Consider the following 22,180-nt stretch of genomic DNA (forward strand, 5'->3'; position numbering starts at 1 on the left):
TCAATTTTCCTCTGAGGTTTCAACCTTTTTCTTTTGTCTTGTTTCACTTGGTGCTCTCATAAGAGTTGTGCAACAAGCCCTATTGTCTCATCACTGAAAGGGTCTTTGAGTACAATTCTTCATATGTCACTAAGATGTCCAGGTAAGAAGTTCTGTCTACAGCTTCTTGCAATGTGCTTTTTTGACACTTTATGGAGAATTTGTACAAAAAGTGTATAGTTTTCAAGTACAGAATTTATGTCGTTAATTTCCTTGTCTAATTCCCATGAGAAATCTGTCCATGTGGCTTACAGTGAAACTGTACTGTTTCCACTAAGAAACTAAAAGTAGAAGTAATAAACATCATCTTACTTTAACTCATGTGTTTTTTAGACCTGTCTTTAATATATTATTGAAAACTATTATTTTTTCAGCAACTGTAGTATATATTTCAGAATAAAATTCAGTCATCAGTTGCAAAGATATTTTTATCCCACTTTTCCATTTTCAACAAATTAATTTGTGATCTTCAGAAGGCTATAAAATTAAGGATATTATAAATCATTAGGCCGACACTCGAAAAAAATAACCTTATTGTTAAGAAATACACTACAATCCTGTTTCTAGGTGACATTTTGTATCGTATAGCTAATTTGTTTAAAAAGTATGACATCATTGTGTCCTTTGTCACTAATAATGTCATCAAGTTGCTCATTATATGCAATGATAAACCTCCAACTCACAAATTTCTCAGATCTACGGTGTGTAATAGAGCTCAGAGTTTTTATATAGGACAGACAGGGAATGTACTAAGACCAGCTTTTGTGAGCACTTGCTCAACAAAGACAGTGAAAATTCATATGAGTCAACTTTTAAAGAACATCTGAAATAAGAAAGATGCTTGTATCCACCATCCATGGTTGACGTGAACATTTTTCATATGGATGACAAGAGCTAAAAAAATAAACCTTTTAGAAAAATTTGTAATACGTAAACATTCGTATCTAAATTCAAAGGCTTTATTGAATGATCAGTTTGGATTGAAAAATAGACACAAGTTTCTCTTATAAAATGTGAAAATTGGCCCATTCCTTTCAAACATTACCTATGTGCCATAGTTGTCAAATGTATTATATATAACTTCCTTATATACCTTAGTTATACTCTTATGTTCCTTGCTGCTGATACAACAGCTTGACATGTATATAGATGAGTTCCATTTACTGTAAATTATCTATCTGTTTTTACCACAGTCACATACAATATGTGCATCTTTGGATATGTCATGGCATTATACTTCTGTGGAGAAGGTACTGGCATCTGCCAAACCAATACTAAATAAGTTCCTGTAATAAACTTTTCAGAGTTGACAAAAATGTATGGACAAGGTGTAATGATTTATAACATCCCCAATTTTGTAGGCTTCTGAAGATGACAGATTGATTTATTGAAACCAGTAAAGCAAAATAAAAGTATCTGTGCAGTTGATGCTGGAATTTTATTCTGAAACACTATTTAACAGTATTTAACAGTTCAGCACATAATCTCTCTTCATTACCATTCACTCTCCAAAACTGTATTTCTTTTACAACAAGTAAAACGTCACTGGAACTATTTCTTGCACAAATAACACACAATTACTGTCTTTCTTCCCACCTTACACGAGCTAGTAAGAACAAGACAATAATGTACATATAGACCAAAGATTTTAATCATAGACATTCACAAAAGTGGTTAAATCATTCTCACATAAATTGAAATGTAAATATTACAAAGTTTTTGTAAATAGTTTTTATGCAAATGACTTCACAGAATTGATGTTTATGTCTTTGTTAATTTTGCTGCACAAATGTTAAATTTGTATCCAGTGAATTGATAGTTTATAAGCTATAAAGATGGCTTTTGCGAAAAGCTTCTGTATTATTTATACATGAAGTGATTGATGCTAACTGATGTTGGGGATTTTGTATTATGTATTAGGCTTGATTATGTGTCAGCTGGTATATGCTTACTTTGCTGACTTAATCTAAGCCAGTGTTCACTCTTTTTAATATTTTCGGTAGGCTATTGTTTGTTCTGTAGGCCACATGTATTCCTTGTTTTCTGATAATAATTACTATACTGTACAGTATTTTGCTGTCCAATGTCAGGGTGTGTCCTGTTTTCTTGTTGTGTTCTCTGCTACATAATCATTACTGATGTGTTTTATTGTAATACTGTTATGTATGTCCTGTGTCAGTTGCATTTTTTTGTTACGGTTGAATTTTTGTTGTGTGTTTAGTTAGTAACCATTTTCTGTGGAAATGTGTCTTGCTTTTAGATCTAACTGTGAAGGAAGGAAAACATGGTAAACTTCAGCAGAGCTAACCAGTGAGCTGATAGCAGAAGAAATCAGGCATATTATTACAAATTACAAAAACACCATCAATCATAACAAGAAAACCACAGAGCAGAGAACAGCCAAAGACACACACAACGGATTGAAGACACACAGAACAACAATCACAAAAGCAGACAAGGAGAGAATGTTGATTATCTTCTATGAGAGGGACGTTATTGAGAAACCACTGAAGTGCACAAAAAGCCAGATGATGAGACTAGAAAGTGAAACTTCACAAAGATTGCAAAGAGACATACAAAAACTACTAAAAAATACTAAATCGACACACTCTTAAAGCCAAATGAAAAAGACACAGAAAATTCCCAGAGCACTGACATTAAGCAGTTCATCAAATATTTACAAGCCTGGTGTGCCAATCAGATGACTGACAAATTTCAGAACTGTGCACAACACCTATATAAACAACAGGAGCTTAGAAAATACCAGTTACCTAATCCACAAAACCAGTGTACTCAACACATCTTCACTAATCTCATTTGTCACCACATTAATGTACACCCACATACCAACTGGAGAAACAAACAATAATTAAGACAGCTAAGGCGCGCACGCACACACACACACACACACACACACACACACACACACACACACACACACACACACACACACATTTTGGAAGTAATTACATTGCAAAATTATTTAAAGTTTAAGGATGAATTCTACTTTCAACAGGAAGGAATGCCAGTGGGTAGCTTATTGACCAATATTTTCCTCAGTCACGCTGAAAACAAAATCTCTGATTGAATTCTAATACCTAATCAATATAATATAATATATTGAATCACTATGTTGATGATTTAATATGCTAGGTACATGAAACACATAAGCTGCTACTACTGTTACACAGACAACAATACTGCCCACCCAAAAACCCATGTCACTCTTGAAACCAAAATAAACAAGTAAAAATACTTTCTCGACATCACAGTAGAAAGCAGAAACCACCAACAACAATTAAAAATAGACAAAACACCTACAGCAACCATAACAATAATACACAATGGATCTATCCATACCGTAGCACACAACCAGGCCAGACTCAGATACTTCCTACACAGATTGAACAGAATTCCAGTAGATACAGATAGCTACATGTAAGGACTAAATATAATCAGATAGCTTCCCACAGAAAATGGTTACAAACTAAATGATCATACAGCAGAGGACACACAAAGTACACAAGATAAAGAAACCACAAACAACAGGAAAGTATGTCACATACTGACATTAGACAACAAAATAACCCACAGAACTGGAAGCACCATTAAACCCCTAATTCCATAAGTAATCAAATTCCTGTGTATAAAACACATTGAAACTTGTGATTACTTTACAAATGAATTTTAAAGTGTTAAATATTTGACAGTGGTCATCTAAGCAAGAAAAAGTCTAGAAAAGATTCAAAATTATGTTTATACTCATTCTGAGGGACTGTATGAATGTCATCTGGGTACTTTGCCCCCTGTTTTAAGCAGAAACTAGTTTTCATACGTCTGAATGTGTGTGACATCTTATCTTCTGAACTGCATGTCATACAGTGATATAATTTTTCAGCTACATTAAGTGGTATACCTGGATACTGTCTGCAAAATATATTGTGAGTAGATTAAATAGTAAACAAGTTATAAATTAAAACACTGTGCCTGATGCTAAAGTTTTAACTCGTGAACAGCCAAAGTATAGCAGCGGTAAACTTTCTTCCTTTCATCTTTTGTGTGGAGTATCAGTGAGAAACAGTTTATCAAAGGTTTGACATTTTGTGTAAGGTTTGTTGGAAGTTGCTAAATGCTCTCAATCTCAGATATTGGATGAATACAACCTAGGTAATCTGCACACCTTAAGATACAGTGCCTCACGCTGTATGCACTGCTTTTTTACTGCAATACTTGTCTTATTGCATTTATCTTTTAACATAAAATTATACCTCATAAAGAATAGATTATGAGTGGATTATAAATTTTTAAATTCAAGCAATAATTAATTGAAATAATGAAAATCAAATATTTGTTACCTAAGATAATTGCCTAAGATAAACTGATCAAAGCAGGTACACACTGAGATGACAAAGGTTATGGGATGCCTTCTAATTGTCTGTTGGACCATCTTTAGCCTGGCGTTGCACTGTCATCCATAATTCCATCGTTGTTTGACAACATGACGCCCATAAATGGCTGTAAGTGGTCACAAAGTAACCGAAATAACCATTTCCAGGCAGTGATCCCAACCCCCTCCCTCACCCATCCCCCACTCATCCCAGCCCCACAAACCGACCCTCGACATTCCCTCACCCTCCAACACCCTCCCTCCCCATCCCTCACCCTCCCTCTTCCCTCCCACCCTCACCCTCCCACTCAGACACCCCGACACTCACCCCACCACCCCACCCTCTCCCAACATCTCCCTCCGCCCTGTCCCCTACACTATAGCTCTCCCTCTGCCCCAACACCCTCAGCCACATTAATTGCTCCGTTCGCCCACCTCCCCTCCCCCGTTGCCACTACCCTGTCACCCCTCACCCCCGGCACCCCTCCCCCCTGTCGCCCCCTCACCCGTCACCCCTACCCCCTGTCGCCCCCTCACCCGTTGCCCCTCCCCCATTCCCGTCGCCCCATTCCCATCGCCCCATTCCCGTCGCCCCATCCCCGTCGCCCCTCCCCCATCCCTGTCGCCCATCACTGTCGCCCCTCCCCCATCCCCGTCGCCCCTCCCCCATCCCCGTCGCCCCTCCCCCCGTCCCAGTCGCCCATCCCCCATCGCCGCTCCACCCTCCCCGTCGCCGCTCCACCCTCCCCGTCGCCGCTCCACCCTCCCCGTCGCCGCTCCACCCTCCCCGTCGCCGCTCCACCCTCCCCGTCGCCGCTCCACCCTCCCCGTCGCCGCTCCACCCTCCCCGTCGCCGCTCCACCCTCCCCGTCGCCGCTCCACCCTCCCCGTCGCCGCTCCACCCTCCCCGTCGCCGCTCCACCCTCCCCGTCGCCGCTCCACCCTCCCCGTCGCCGCTCCACCCTCCCCGTCGCCGCTCCACCCTCCCCGTCGCCGCTCCACCCTCCCCGTCGCCGCTCCACCCTCCCCGTCGCCGCTCCACCCTCCCCGTCGCCGCTCCACCCTCCCCGTCGCCGCTCCACCCTCCCCGTCGCCGCTCCACCCTCCCCGTCGCCGCTCCACCCTCCCCGTCGCCGCTCCACCCTCCCCGTCGCCGCTCCACCCTCCCCGTCGCCGCTCCACCCTCCCCGTCGCCGCTCCACCCTCCCCGTCGCCGCTCCACCCTCCCCGTCGCCGCTCCACCCTCCCCGTCGCCGCTCCACCCTCCCCGTCGCCGCTCCACCCTCCCCGTCGCCGCTCCACCCTCCCCGTCGCCGCTCCACCCTCCCCGTCGCCGCTCCACCCTCCCCGTCGCCGCTCCACCCTCCCCGTCGCCGCTCCACCCTCCCCGTCGCCGCACCACCCTCCCCGTCGCCGCACCACCCTCCCCGTCGCCGCTCCACCCTCCCCGTCGCCGCTCCACCCTCCCCGTCGCCGCTCCACCCTCCCCGTCGCCGCTCCACCCTCCCCGCCGCCGCTCCACCCTCCCCGCCGCCGCTCCACCCTCCCCGCCGCCGCTCCACCCTCCCCGCCGCCGCTCCACCCTCCCCGCCGCCGCGCCCCCCTCCCCGCCGCCGCGCCCCCCTCCCCGTAGCCGCGACCCCCTGCCCCGTCTCTTCGCCCCCTGCCCCGTCTCTTCGCCCCCTGCCCCGTCTCTTCGCCCCCTGCCCCGTCTCTTCGCCCCCTGCCCCGTCTCTTCGCCCCCTCCCCCGTCTCTTCGCCCCCTCCCCCGTCGCTTCGCGCCCCGCTCCCCCGTCGCCGCGCCCGCCTCCCCCGTCGCCGCGCCCCCCTCCCCCCCGCCATCACCGTGGTCTCCGATTCCCATCACCACCTCTCATTTGCTCACGCTCTCACCCCTTGTCCTCTCCCCCAGCCCTGCCCCTTCCTCTTGTTCTCCCCTTCTCCCTCTCCCTCTCTCCTTCTCTCCCTCACCTGGTCCTGTCTCTAGCCCTACCACTGCGACCCCTCTCCCTCCTCTTACCCCTCTCTCTTCTTCTCCCCTCACCCTCCTTGCCCTGTCACTACGCCTCGCCCTGCATTGTCATTTCTCGCCCTTCGCTCTCACTCCTCCCCTACCCCCAATTACAATGAAAAACTATCCAAGCAACTTTGAACGTTGCAGTCATCACTGAAAACAAAAGCGTGCAAGAAATGGTTGTTGACATTGCATCCGACATGTAAATGTGCAGCAGAAAGTGCATGTAAGTCACGGAAAGATAGTAATTTATAGAATTTCTGAATAAACAACATAATTTATAAATAACAAACCACACATAACAGTTTTCCAAAACAGGACCTCACAAAATTTTACTGAACCCCACAGGTCACTTTACACGCAAAATTAACCAGTGCAACACATTTAGCAGGCAAATAATAACCACGTACTACTGAGGACAGGTCAATTACAACAATAGTAAGCATCAAAAAGGGGTGTATGCTGCTATTCTCCCTGAATACATTGTTTAGAAATTATATTCTAAACAAAAATTCTGTTCAGCCATTGCAGATGTCATGCTATATTAACATAGATTTGTGGCTGAATTATGTTTGCTTTGTTAGTGCAATCAAAATGCAAAAAAAATGGGGGTCAAATGAAGCACATTTGTGATCTAAACAACAACAAAACCTGATGTCTATGTATTTCTGAACGAGTGAAAGAAAAAATCTCACAATAGATCTCACAGCTGTGATGAAAAACATTTGAAGATTAAACAAAATAAAAATTGTGATCTTTAATTCATGATTATTATCTGCAAGCATGGGAGCAGTTCTTGAAATTCCATGATGACAGTATTCTTTACTTACCTTTATTTTTTTTAGAGATAATCACAGAACCCTTGTAGTCATGTTTAGTTTCCACCACCCTTTTTTGTATTACATAACGTAATAGGTTCTTTGTTCACTAGTTGCTGCATATAATGTATGGATTCTGTAGATGCTCAGTAAATCCTGAACATACACTCCTGGAAATTGAAATAAGAACACCGTGAATTCATTGTCCCAGGAAGGGGAAACTTTATTGACACATTCCTGGGGTCAGATACATCACATGATCACACTGACAGAACCACAGGCACATAGACACAGGCAACAGAGCATGCACAATGTCGGCACTAGTACAGTGTATATCCACCTTTCGCAGCAATGCAGGCTGCTATTCTCCCATGGAGACGATCGTAGAGATGCTGGATGTAGTCCTGTGGAACGGCTTGCCATGCCATTTCCACCTGGCGCCTCAGTTGGACCAGCATTCGTGCTGGACGTGCAGACTGCGTGAGACGACGCTTCATCCAGTCCCAAACATGCTCAATGGGGGACAGATCCGGAGATCTTGCTGGCCAGGGTAGTTGACTTACACCTTCTAGAGCACGTTGGGTGGCACGGGATACATGCGGACGTGCATTGTCCTGTTGGAACAGCAAGGTCCCTTGCCGGTCTAGGAATGGTAGAACGATGGGTTCGATGACGGTTTGGATGTACCGTGCACTATTCAGTGTCCCCTCGACGATCACCAGTGGTGTACGGCCAGTGTAGGAGATCGCTCCCCACACCATGATGCCGGGTGTTGGCCCTGTGTGCCTCGGTCGTATGCAGTCCTGATTGTGGCGCTCACCTGCACGGCGCCAAACACGCATACGACCATCATTGGCACCAAGGCAAAGCGACTGTCATCGCTGAAGACGACACGTCTCCATTCGTCCCTCCATTCACGCCTGTCGCGACACCACTGGAGGCGGACTGCACGATGTTGGGGCGTGAGCGGAAGACGGCCTAACGGTGTGCGGGACCGTAGCCCAGCTTCATGGAGACGGTTGCGAATGGTCCTCGCCGATACCCCAGGAGCAACAGTGTCCCTAATTTGCTGGGAAGTGGCGGTGCGGTCCCCTACGGCACTGCGTAGGATCCTACGGTCTTGGCGTGCATCCGTGCGTCGCTGCGGTCCGGTCCCAGGTCGACGGGCACGTGCACCTTCCGCCGACCACTGGCGACAACATCGATGTACTGTGGAGACCTCACGCCCCACGTGTTGAGCAATTCGGCGGTGCGTCCACCCGGCCTCCCGCATGCCCAGTATACGCCCTCGCTCAAAGTCCGTCAACTGCACATACGGTTCACGTCCACGCTGTCGCGGCATGCTACCAGTGTTAAAGACTGCGATGGAGCTCCGTATGCCACGGCAAACTGGCTGACACTGCCGGCGGCGGTGCACAAATGCTGCGCAGCTAGCGCCATTCGACGGCCAACACCGCGGTTCCTGATGTGTCCGCTGTGCCGTGCGTGTGATCATTGCTTGTACAGCCCTCTCGCAGTGTCCGGAGCAAGTATGGTGGGTCTGAAACACCGGTGTCAATGTGTTCTTTTTTCCATTTCCAGGAGTGTATTTAGGGTTGCAAATGTACCCTGTCAGTGTGTGTCAAGAAGCATATGTAACTGTTTTTAGCTTTTATTTGTCAGATACATCAAGACATATACTGCATTGATCGTGTCATTCAATATCCTCAGTTAGTGTTAAGGGAGATGTGCACAAGACGATTCCCCGTCCTGGAAGTGCTAATATTTTAAGATTTTTAGAAACATTTCTGGCCAAATTATTGAAGGTAGATCTTGGCATGTGTGCTGACTAAGGCAGATTCAGACATACTGGAATTGTAGGTAACTGTTGACATTTGTTTGCAGAACTTGTATTACAATTTTTTTTTAATTAATGATGCTTTTTTTCTGAATCAAAAGTAGAACACTCACAGAGTCAAATGCATAAGGGAAGTTCAATGAAAATGAGACAGATGGGGAAAAAAATAAATACACTGCTATGAGAGAAGGATAGTAAATTCCTTTACGGAAAAATGTTTGCAGTTGCCTAAAGAACCACAATTATACCTAGGTGTGCACCTCTTTGTCCAAAGCAAATCAGTGGCCATGAATGTCTTCCTTCAGGGTTCCAAAAATACAGTTATCACCTTGAGAGAGATCAGAACTTATGGAGGATGTGTAAAGGCTTCCCAGTGAAACTTATGCACTGTAGCAAAAAACAACGTGTCAACAAAGCAAGTGCCCAGATGTTGCCGAGATTGTTTCAAGAATGCTGTAGAAGTTACATTGGGAAGCCCTTACACATTCACCATACACCTATTCTCCCCGTGGAATTCCCATATTTTTGGAGCCCAGAAAAAAGACATTCATAGCTTTCAATTTACTACAGACAATGATGTGCATGTCTGGGTACAATCATGGTTCCATACACAACTGTTAACATTTTTCCGTGAAGGCAATGACTGTCTTGTCTCTCAGTAGGATAAATGTTTTAACAGTTATTGCAATTAGTTTTGAAATAATAAACAGTTAATTTACTTTCTCTCTCTCTCTCTCTCTCTCTCTCTCTCTCTCTCTCTCTCTCTCTCTCATTTTCATTTTCATTTGACTGCCCCCTTATATACACTATGTGATCAAATGTATCTGGACACCTGGCTGAAAATGACTTACAAGTTCGTCGTGCCCTCCATTGGTATTGCTGGAATTCAGTATGCTGTTGGCCCAGCCTTAGTCTTGATGACAGCTTCCACTCTCGCAGACATACATTCAGTCAGATGCTGGGTTTCTTGGGGAATGGCAGCCCATTCTTCATGGAGTGCTGCACTGACGAGAGGTATCAATGTTGGTGGCACGAAGTCAGCATTCCAAAACATCCTAAAGGTGTTGTATAGGATTCAGGTCAGAACTCTGTGCAGACCAGTCCATTACAGGGATGTTACTGTTTTCTAACCCATCCACCAGAGGATGTGCATTGTGAAAAGTTGCTCAATCATGTTGAAAGATGCAATCATCATCCCTGAATTGCTCTTCAACAGTGGGAAGCAAGAAGGTTCTTAATACATCAGTGTAGGCCTGTAATGTGATAGTGCCATGCAAAACAACAAGGGGTGCTAACCCCCTCCATGAAAAACATGACCGCTACACGTGCTGGCAGATGACGTTCACCAGACATTTGTCATACCGACACCCTGCCATCAGTTTGCCACATTGTGCACTGTGATTCATCACTCCACACAACGTTTTTCCACTGTTCAATCATCCGATGTTTACACTCCTTACACCAAGCGATTTGTTGTTTGCAATTACTGGCGCGATGTGTGGCTTATGAGCAGCTGCTCAACCATGAAATCCAAGTTTTCTCACCTCCCGCCTAACTGTTGTAGTACTTGCAGTGGATCCTGATACAGTCTGGAATTCCTGTGTGTTGGTCTGGATAGATGTCTGCCTATTACACATTACAACCCTCTTCAACTGTCGGCAGTCTCTGTCAGTCAACAGACAAGGTTGGCCTGTACACTATTGTGGTATACGTGTCCTTTCAAGTTTCCACTTCACTATCACATTGGAAACAGTGGACCTAGGGATGTTTAGGGGTGTGGAAATCTTGCATACAGATGTATGACACAATTGACACTCAATCACCTGACCACATTCGAAGTCCATGAGTTCTGCAGAGCACCCTATTCTGCTCTCTCACAATGTCTAACGACTAATGAGGTCGCTGATATGGAGTACCTGGCATCATATGGCAGCACAATGCACCTAATATGAAAAACAAATGTTCCTGGGGGTGTCAGAATACTTTTGATCACATAGTGTAGATGTTTATTCATTACTGACCTAGGAAGATTGCAGAAAATCTGAAGCACTTTTATGATTCTAGAAGCATAGTTCTGGAAATAGAAGTCTGAACCATGAAATATCCAGTTTGGAAGAGCAACAGTATTATGAAAAGAACAGATTAGTACTCACCATAAAGATGACACATTGAGTTGCAGACAGACATGCTGAAAAGAATGTCACATATGAGCTTTCAGCCAAAGCCTCCTTTAGAAAAGGAAACCACACACATGTTCACACAGATAAACACACCTTATGAGTGCTATCGCTTCATCCAAAAAGCAACTGAATCTCATCGAATGGTAGCAACAATCTGGAGTGTGACAGGGAAGGGGGAGGTCTAGCAGGGTATGGGTGAGGAAGATAAATCGATGCTGCCTGGCGTTCCACACTACATAAATGACATCTCTGAAATTGAATCCCTTGCACTCCAGCACCTGGAGGAGCATTCCAGAAACTGTGTCCATAAGTTATCCAACCCGCTGATGTCCTACTGCCATCTTGGGGCACTACTATCCAACCCCTACACTACCCACAGTGTTCCTCCTTCTAGTGCCCAGGCCCTGCCTAGTTGACCTTTTCAACTTGTCACATCCCCCAAAACTCCCTACCAACACTCGATTAAACCCAGAGTGTAAACAATCCCAGAAAGCTCTTGTTAACCTTTCCATGGAAGTCTTCAGACCTACAGAAGTTTCAGTCCTATCCATAGGCTTCACCTTCAGTTCTGCACCAAAATTTAATCGTGGTGGACTTGTCAAAGACCTACTCTTCTTCTCCTAGTCCCTGAGTTGACACCCTTCTTTTCACCAATCCCTCCAACCAAATCCAACCCCATCCCAACAGTGAACTCTTCCTCTCCCAGTTGATACCACCATCCTACCATGATCCTCCCCCCCCCCCCCTTTTTCCCCTCCAAACTAACCCCCCTTTGGTCACCTTCCTGGCTTTCCTTACCTCCGACTTTGCCTCACTGTCGTGGCCCAAGTCCCATCCTAAGAATACTAACCTTTCAGCAGAACAAAAGGATAGCCATAAATTGACGTAATCGTCCAACCTGCAACAGAGATTCAACAACTGTCATTTTGAATCACAGTGCCTACCTCATGGAAAGCTGCTGCCAGTTATCTGACTCCTCCACGTATAAACTCTGCCAGAGTGATCCCATCTGAGAAGTCCAACATAACTTCCAAATACCTGGTTGAAGCTTGAAGCCCTTACCAGAACCTGTCCCCTGAATCTGTTTGCCTCCTCACACATATGGCACCCTGAACAGCCACCTTCCAAGTCCTCCCTAAAGTCCACAAATCCAACAATCTTGGACGCCTCGTTGTAACTGGATACTTTGCTCCCACTGAAAGAATTTTGATCCTCATTGGCCAATATCTCCAACCTATTACCCAAAATCTAGACTCTCACATCAAAGATACCAACCACTTTCTTCATCATCTCTACACCATTCCCAACTCTTTACCTGCTGGAACCCTGCTACTCATTGTTGACTTCAAACCCGCTACCTCTTCTGTCTTACAACTTACTAACTATATCTTAACACACAACTACTTCCCCTTTGAAAGGAAGGTATACAACCAAATCAGCAGCACAGCCTTCGGCACCTCTGTGGCACTCTCCTATGTTAACCTGTTTATGGGTCATGTAGGGGAAGCATTCCTAGCCTCCCAAAACTTCAAACTCCAGGTTCATGGTCATTGCTGATATTTTCATATCTGGACTCTGGGCCTGGGCACCCTGTCCTCGTCCGTCCAACACCTTCTCTTCCATCCATTCCACTTGATCCTCGTCAACCCAGTGTGCCACTTTCCTAGACGTTGAACACCTCCTCTCTGATGACTCTGTCAACATCTCTGTCCACATGCATCCCACCAAGCACCCAACAGTACCTGCATTTGGACAGCTGTCATCCTTTCCACACCAAAAAATCTCTCCCATTCAGCCTGGTCACCTGGAGATGGGAGTGATGAAAATACCCTTGTGCATTATGCTTAATGTCTCAGTAAGGTCTTCAAAGACAAGCCCTATCCCCCAGATCTAGTCCACAAACAGTCCACATGCCATTTCTCCTCACACTGCCAATCCTCCCACCATCGCCAAGAAACAGCCACAAAGAAGTGTCTGCTTTGTCACCCAGTACTACCTTAGACTGGAACAATTGAGCCATCTCGTCCATTAGGACTTTGATTACCTGTCACCATGCCCAGAAATGAGGGACATCCTACCCATCCTTCCCACCCCTCTTGAAGTGTTCTGTCACCCACCCAACCTCCACAACATCCTAGTCCATCCCTTTGCAACTTCACTCTAGACCTTTTGTCACAGAGATCATATTCCAGGTGCAAGACCCGACTAGTCAGTCCACATGGCACTTCCTATTCTAGACCTGCCACAGGCTTCTCCCATCCCATCAGAGGCCAGACCACCTGTGAAAGCAGCCATATCATATACCAGCTTTTCTGCAATTATTGATCAACTTTTTATATTAGTATGACTACCGACCAGCTGTCCACCAGGATGAATGACCACTGCCAAATGGAGACAGAGAGAAGAGTGAACCACACTGTTGTACAACATGCAGCTGAGCACAACTTACTTTATTTGAGTGGCTGCTTCACAATCTGCACCATCTGGATGCTTCCCTCTACCACCAGCTTATCTGAAATGCACAGATGTGAATTATCCTTACAACACATTCTCCACTTCTGAAATCATCCTACCCTCAATCTACACAAGCCTACTGTCGCCATACCCGTCACTAAACTGTTTCTGCTCCCTCTGTCATATCATTTCCTCCCAATATATGTTCCCTTGCCTCATTGTGTACTGCTGTCTGCCAAGGCACTCACTGATCTCTTCCCGTTCCCTGTTTCTCTTCTTTCTGCTCCCCTTTCCCTCCCTATCCCCTCCCCCTTCTCCATAGCCTCCCGATGCTGCACATGGAAGCCTTGTCCTGCCATCTCTACTCCCTGTACTTTCTGCCAGACAACACGGATTCCTCTTCCACCAACTGTACCCTGTTTGGTTTTGTGTGTGTGTGGGGGGGGGAGGGGGGGGGGGTGAGAACACGTGCATGTGCTTCTGCTTGTGTGGATGTGTTTGTGTTTTTTTCCCCCTCTTCAGAAGAAGGATTTGGCTGAAATTTCATATGTAACACACTTTTCATAATGCTTGTCTGCAGCTGAATGTGTCATCTTAACAGTGAGTAACAATGTATGCTTTTCATAATATTGTTGAAGTTAAAGTTTCATTTGCTTCTGACTTACTTTCCATGTGCAGTTGAGTGTATGTGTAACAAACTCTGGAATAATTGATATTTGTATTTGCATCATGGTTGAGTTCCAGTCTTCAGGCCTTAGTATCATTAAAATACAAACCAGCTTCTAAAACACCATATATTAAAGTTTTATAATACAGAACCACTGTGGTGGTACACAGTTGCAAATAGCAGAGTTCAAACTACCATTGATTTCATGAGTTTTATTATGTGACCACTTCTTTATAACTTGCCTAACGGGTTTTATTGTGTACACAACTGCCACTGATAGAGGGTGTTCATGATCATGATTTTTGGCAGAACATATTTTATTTATCACTCGTATTGCAAATACAAATTTGATGATTTCTTCTGAATCTTCCTTAGGGGAAACTTCTACATTCTTGGGATTTGCTGTACAGAAAGGATGGAAACTGTTACATCAGTCATTTATGCAAAGAGACAAATAAAACATATGAGCCTTATCTCAGCATATCTTAATTCATTTGTCAATTAGGGATCAGGCTGGTTGAAATATAAATCAAGGACACTTATACCTCTTAGACGTTAGAGCATAGATGAAGTGCTATACATGAAAATGTACAGTTACACAAGAGTCGGTGTGATGCTTGCAGTTCAACATATTGGAAGGTAGTTAGTGTCTCAGACAATATTGATCATATTTGTATGAAACAAAATTCATTTTACAAAGAGAAATACAGAGCATTTCAAATTAAAAAAGACAAGATTTCAGTTCTTCATGTTGATTTTGTGCAAGTTTCAAAGTTTCCTCTTAAGCTGAACTATATTTTTAATATCAACTCGTGTTGTGCTTATTTAATAAACTATTTTTTTTTAAAAAAAAAACCTATAATTGGTCGTCTTTCAACTATTTCATTTGCTGCCAAATAAGCCAAGGTGATACCCCCAGATGTGTTTTGTGACAGGGATACAAATTTTTCTGTTCCCTCAATGAATTGTCTGCAGGTTGATATTTCATTATTTAGCAAGCAGGACTCCACAGCTTTTCCCTTTCTATTTAGTTATGCACGACTATGGTGGTGTGTATCCATGATACACAGTGCCAGCCATTAAAACTGCAACACCATGAAGACGGTGTGCAACAAACATCAAATTGGCATGAAATGTACAATGTGTTTGGGTATGCAAGTAATTATCATTTCAGCACAACTGCAGAAGTAAGGAGGGCTAATACCACTTAAGTTGTGTGCATAAGAAAAGATTACACAGTGTGTCTCATTCAGAAATAACATTTGATTGTTGGTTCTTTGCTACAATTTCATGTTATGTTTCATGTAAGAAGGAGAAAAGTATACCAGTCTTTTTCAGAATTCAGTAGCATTAAGATCTTGGCCTAACAAGACAGCGGTTTATCATCTCATGATACAGCTGCTCGTGTTGGTCAGGATCCAATGGGTTTTATGAATTGTGGGTCATTTGTCTCATAATGTACATAATTTAAATCATTTGATTCAGGTAGAGGATCTTGTGTAAATATGGAATAGATGGGTTCAAGAGGACCATACACAATGCCATGCAGCATTCCATCTGCCCTACACAACCATTATCCATTGATATACTGCTTGCTCAGCCATCCAGGATAACAACCAAATTACATACGGTGACACAGGAAATGGGCTTTTATCTTCCAAGCCAAGTATCCACCTGGATAGTGCAATGACATCTTGAGTACCAACTTTCCTTGAAAGGCAGCACAGTGTAGTGTACCAAAACTCATACGCACAGTGGCAACACAGGATGTAGGAATGGCATGACCTCATCTTTTCTTATTTTTTCTGGTTCTGTATACAACATTGTGATGGATATATCTATAGGTTGAGGCCCTAAAGTGAAATAAACAGTGCCAGTAATCAATCATCATTGTTACACGCGCCCAGCACCTGGTGTGATGGATGAGGTGCCACTGATTGCACCACATGACTATTTATGGTTTGTAGCACCAGGAATTTGAACAGCAGCCATTACTTTTCTGTTGTGTCAAGACCAGGAGTTGTGCCCTTTCTTTAAAGTCTTCATGACATTATCTTTCAACAAGATAACGTATGACACATAGTGCTCATGGTGTCATTACCTACCTCAATGCAGATGATAGTGACTATTGTCCTGGCCAACATGTTCTCAATCTCTCTCACCCACTGTAAACGGCTAATTTTGCTGCAAAGAGACTGGCTCACCACCATTTGCCAGTCACTACAAACAATGAACTCTAGCAAAGAGATACAGCAGCATTGCATGACATTGTAGTATCTGTCATCCGACCAGAGTTCGGCTTACTGCACAGCCAGGTTATTGCCACTGTTGGTTGCATAGGTGGCAACTTTGTGTACTAAATTTTGCATCCTGTATACTCTGGATTACAAACAGATTTAACATTTTTTATCCTACTGTACTATATATGCAGAATAAGTAAAATTCTGGTATGTGCTATTCTTCCTGGTGTTGGAGTTTTAATGGCCAGCAGAATCTCTTACGCATCTCAGAGTATATACTTTTACATGCCTGTGACAAGTCTGGTATACTCTCTTAAATAAAAATATGTTTTTATTTACTCCACATCCATGGGCACTGTTTCACTTAAAACTGTGGAAGAAGCATTATCATAACCCTTTTTTTAAGATATATTATGAATTCACATTTTGTAAAATCTTTTACATCCTTGAGGATCCCCTTACTGTAGATCTGTGAAACAAAAAATCAGTCTATTCTAATCTCAGTGATGGAAACTGAGAAACACCACTTATTTTGAATTCAGTTCTGATAGCTGTACTGACATGAATTGTACCACATTCTGAACTTTCTAATGCATTTGAAGAGTGGCTTGAGTTCTCTTGTTTTGAATGTCTGCTCAATTTAACTTTGACTCTCCTGTTTTCCTAAGCTAGATTTAAAAGGAATCAGAATAGAAGTCACATGTTTTACTATTTTTGTGTAATGTTTTGTCTCACTGTCTTATTTTATGGTGGATGAATGAAGTTAAGTCACTGTATTGCAGTTTTCTGGAAGGAAAGCGGTTGATAAACTTTTTATGGTGGTGGAAAATCAGATATCTTGAGTTGAAATAAATGTTGCACTGGTATTCTTCAAATTTTTCATCAAGCATAAAGTAATACATAAAAATATACAAAAGGGAAATGATAAATCTAAAAAGTATAAAAAAATAAATTAAAATAATGGATACTAAAAGAATACTGGTTGAAGAGGAGGAGGAGGAGGAAACGAATGGCACTAGCAGAGAATGACTAAACTGATAGCGAAGAAAGCATTCTCTGTCAGTAGAACATTTTCTTGGCTTTCAGTGAATAGCAGTTTACCCTTTAGAATAAAAGTGTTACATATCACCTTGAGAAAGCTGCTGTGATATGGACTATGTAATGTGCACTGCAAACAGTATTTGCTTGATCTGTAGTAAATGTCACCAGTTAATGTGCTGCTTCTTTCTGTGTGTGTAAATTTAACAGCACGAAAGGTAGCCGTCCCTCCAAATTCTGAATCTGGCCATCTTATCTGGCAGTAGTGTAAGATGCAGAAGTGTCTGGAGATAGTAATGTCTTATGCTTGAGTTGTTAAAAGTATTTGCTCTTGGTCTAGCGGTAAATGCCACACAAAGTAGACACAACGTCACAAGTTCGAGTCCACTCATTCTGCTATTTTTACAGCTGCATTTTGGCTTTGTACTAAAGATATCAGTCTGATGAAACCTCAAAGATAATTTGCTTCATTTCCTAACCCACCAGTAATAGCAAAACCTTCTGTGGAAGAGCTCATAGCTGCACCAAGATAAGATCTGTTTATGCTTGAGAGTTTCTCACCCAATAGTGGATACTGACCACTGGCAACTGGCCACTTGGCACCACCTATTTGATGCATGCTGCCATCTAACAATGTGAATGCAGTGTGGCAGACCTTGGCCACATTTCTGGTCTTTCATTGATAAGCATAAACTTGTTTTGATTGTCGTTTGATTTTGCACATTGAGTAACTTTTATTAATGGAGTGAAACTGTGTAGTTACACAATGTGCATAGGTTACTGTGGACGTATTTATTATCTGTTATTTTCTTATTTGAAGTTTTAGTATTTGTCTTGTAGTTACAAATTGGATTTTGTATATTTGAATCTTACAAACTTTTGTTGTAAGGTTATCTTGGTAAGTTGTAGTTCATTAGTAAACATAAGAGGGAAATTAATCATCAACAGTATATTCTCTGACAGTGCCCAGGTAGTTTACGAATTCCATGCTTGTAGAAATTTACTCGTTCGGAGCTGAAGGTGTAGTCAAGTCCGGTTTGATGTGAATTTTCATCCAGAGATGAATTTTCTTGATAGTTGTTGGATAAGGTGCGGCAAAATGAAGCTTTCAGAGCATGAGAACAGAAGAAAGGGTGCATGAGGAATTACTTACATGGATTTGTGAAACCAGCAGAGTGCATTGTCGTGTAGTAGTAACACTTGATGCAGTTTTGTTGGTAGTTTTTCTACATTTTGACTGAAAAATGCGCCGCAGTTGTTGGCAAGAAATGCCACCCATAATGGATATACCCTTGGGCAGGATTACTTTTTTTTTCCTCTTTGTATTTTTTTAGCGATTTATTTATTTTTGTGTGTGCAATATGCTTTTTGTGCCACCAGATGCAAAATACTCTATTCACACTGCCCTTTGCTCAGTTAGATGTCTTTTTGTTAAGGCTCAGCCATTAATTTCTTTGTAAGAAGTTAACATAAAGGCATCATAACTCACCACTAGCAATAATATTACATAGGAATGCTCAATGAGCAAAATGATGACATGCAAATAGAAATGCAGTAATAGCTGCCTCTTTGATTTTTGTTGCTTTGAATTAGAGCATGCAGTTACCTTACACTCTCTTTCTGAACCTTACCTGTTTGATGCAGATGTCATGTGAAGGTTAAATGGTTGCAGCTGATCACTTGAGACCCCTTAAATGGTGAGAATCATTCATGCCAGAATGTTCTCTCTTGAAAGAGGAACATCTTTTTGTGATGTCATTTCTTGATAGTACTTGCCCAACACACAACACAAACATTTCAAGCTTCCCCTATTACCTTCAGCCCTCTATTAAACTCAAAGTGAACAATGTGTTGCAAATGCCAAAACTTTTTCACTCATGGCTCTATTTTACAATGTTCATGAAATTCAAGTATGCAAAATCAATTCGTAACTGCAAGACAAATACATGCGCTGTATTACAGTATGGTTTTCACTTGCTTACTGAAGTTATTGCACACAGAAAATGAAACTACAATAGGAAATATTTTATGCTTACGCATACAAGAGCGTAAACATGCCCAAGATTCACTGCACTGTGTTCACCTGGTCAAATGACAGACACCAAGAGGTAGGTGGCATGTGGCTGGTTGCCAATGGCCACTGTGGGGGGAAGGAAGCTTTTGAGCTTAAACTTTTCTGATCTAGATGCTGCCATGAGATCTTTTGTGGAAGGTTTTGCTATTATTGGTGGGCTAGAAACTAAAGCAACATATCTTTGAGGTTTCATCAGTCTTATGCTTTTAGCAGAAAGCCAAAATCCAGCTGAAAAATAAAGGAATGAGTGGACTTGAACTCGCAACTTTGCTGCTACATTGTGCGATGTTTACCACTAGACCACGAGCAGATACAGCACTGTAATAGCTCGAGCAACAGGGAACACTTCCTCCAGGCAATTCCATGTCCAACAGTGTTGCCATATTATGCAGATGGCTGGACTTGACGATTCTCAGGAGTGGCCAGTTTTTGTGCTTCATGTGTACATAAGAGAGCTTCCTCTGCATTTGCTTTTAGGCAACTGGAGTTCTGTATAAACCCTATGATTTCACTTCTCCCAAACAATTACAAAAAATATAGTTTGAAAATGTCAGACAAAATGTAAATAATTTAGGAGTAAAGGAGACAACTCACTAAATAGCAGAAGCATTGATTATCAACAAGTAGACAAAAAAGAATGAAAATTTAATGCTCATGTGCATGGCCTGTATTTCATGTGCCTTTCCATAACCCCCTCCACAACTCCCCCCCCCCCCCCCACACACACACACACACACACACACACACACACACAATGGGGTCTTCAGTTAACACTGTGTGTGTGTGTGTGTGTGTGTGTGGGCAGGGAGGAGGGGTACACGTATGTGCATATGTATGTGCGCTATAGCTTGTTAAAGGGATCTGTCCAAAAACTAATGAAGTTTCATTCTTTTTTGTTTGCCAGTTGACCATGCAACACTTCTATTAGTTGGTAAGTTGTTTCCTTTACTCCTTAATACTCACAAGTCATTTTTTGTGTTTCAGTTTGTGTTGACCCATTATGTATTTTTCCTAAAATTATTTTGTTTGTCTCCTAGAATGAACTAATATTTTGTAGCAGGTTAAAATTAATAAATTGATAATTTTCCCTAAATGATTAAACTTTCAACTCTTAAGTTATATAAATACAGTCCCCTGTTGTTAACCTTATTCAGATATACTCTAAAGTTGTTTCAGTCTTATTTTGTATGTATAAAGTCAAATAGCTTAGCCTCATGCTGAAAGCTGATATTTTAGAAATTGAGAGACCTAGATCTTAAAAAAAAAATTTCTGGTCAGTTATTTGTGTCCATAGGCACTTGCTTACACATATGGTCTTGCTTTAGCTGTAGTTATCTCGGATTGTTGCATTGCAAGGACTGTAGTACTTTTTTCATTAACAAGCCATGTGAGCCAATAGAACTGATGATTAAAGCTAGGCTGCCATTTCTTTTTGTCCCGAATCGCAAGATAATTTTTATAACCTCTCTTCATTTTATTTTTTGTATATGGCATGGGTACTGTTTGATAACAATTGATTCATACATCTTTATTGTCAGCTCACTGAACTTTAGTATTTAAAATACATTCGTGTATTTCTCTCTCATATGTTTTATAGTAATCCTTTTGCTTTCTTTGCAGTGGGTTGGAACCACCAAGTGTGGAAGAAATGGATCAACAAGAACTGAGTCCTTCTGATCAACCACCTATCGTTCGGTTATTCCTGGCACTTTGGTTTGCAATAATCTCACACTCGGAACTAGTTTGCTACTTTGTTGTCTTTTTGCAACAAGTGAAGTCACCTACAATTCTTTCATTGCCATTGCCATTAATGGTCTTTCTGTGGGGAACACTGAGTGTCCCAAGGCCAACAAAAACATTCTGGGTCACCTTGATTGCATACACTGAGGTAACTTCTAGCTGTAATATGACTATATTGTATATATTTATGACAAATGGGTTTTGTTTATGCATGTATGAATTTTCTAGTTGCTACTTCTTTAAACCATAGGTAGATCATGAGGGACAGTGCTAACTCAATACTGGGTTTTCAGACACTTGTATATGTTAACCCAGTTTGGGATAGTGCATTTGTCCAAAATTATAGTTAATAGTATGCGCTGTCAGAAACTTTTAGCAGCAGTGGTTTCTGGAGTGGGTTCTGAGATCATGAAACTCATGTTATGCTAAGGGATATTCTATTATGGTTACAAAAATTGGTGCGTATACTTGATATGACTTGAGAAAACAATTTTGCAATTTCTTCATGTGACACCAACAAACCCAGAATTTACTCCCATCACCCAAAGTAGTATTCCATTGCTAGGTCAACTTATGTGGTATCCTAGTCCATCCCTATCCAAGCCCTGCTTCCAGTCCTCCTCTTCATGATGAAGGTTCATGACCTGTCCTAAACATTCACCCTAAACACGTACTGCAGTCGAATCACATAG

The 22,180-nt window shown here is 42.6% G+C and overlaps 1 protein-coding gene across 1 annotated transcript in view; it reads left to right on the forward strand.

The window, feature by feature from the left end:
* LOC126263224 (piezo-type mechanosensitive ion channel component) overlaps positions 1-22,180 on the forward strand; it is a 686,714-nt gene that overhangs the window by 540,740 nt on the left and 123,794 nt on the right. Inside the window, exon 36 of the mRNA XM_049960308.1 lies at positions 21,369-21,636. Within this exon, the coding sequence (XP_049816265.1) occupies positions 21,369-21,636 (268 nt within the window). The remainder of the gene's footprint in view (positions 1-21,368; positions 21,637-22,180) is intronic.

The sequence above is a fragment of the Schistocerca nitens genome, chromosome 6, assembly GCF_023898315.1.
Source record: "Schistocerca nitens isolate TAMUIC-IGC-003100 chromosome 6, iqSchNite1.1, whole genome shotgun sequence".
Taxonomy (NCBI): domain Eukaryota; kingdom Metazoa; phylum Arthropoda; class Insecta; order Orthoptera; family Acrididae; genus Schistocerca; species Schistocerca nitens.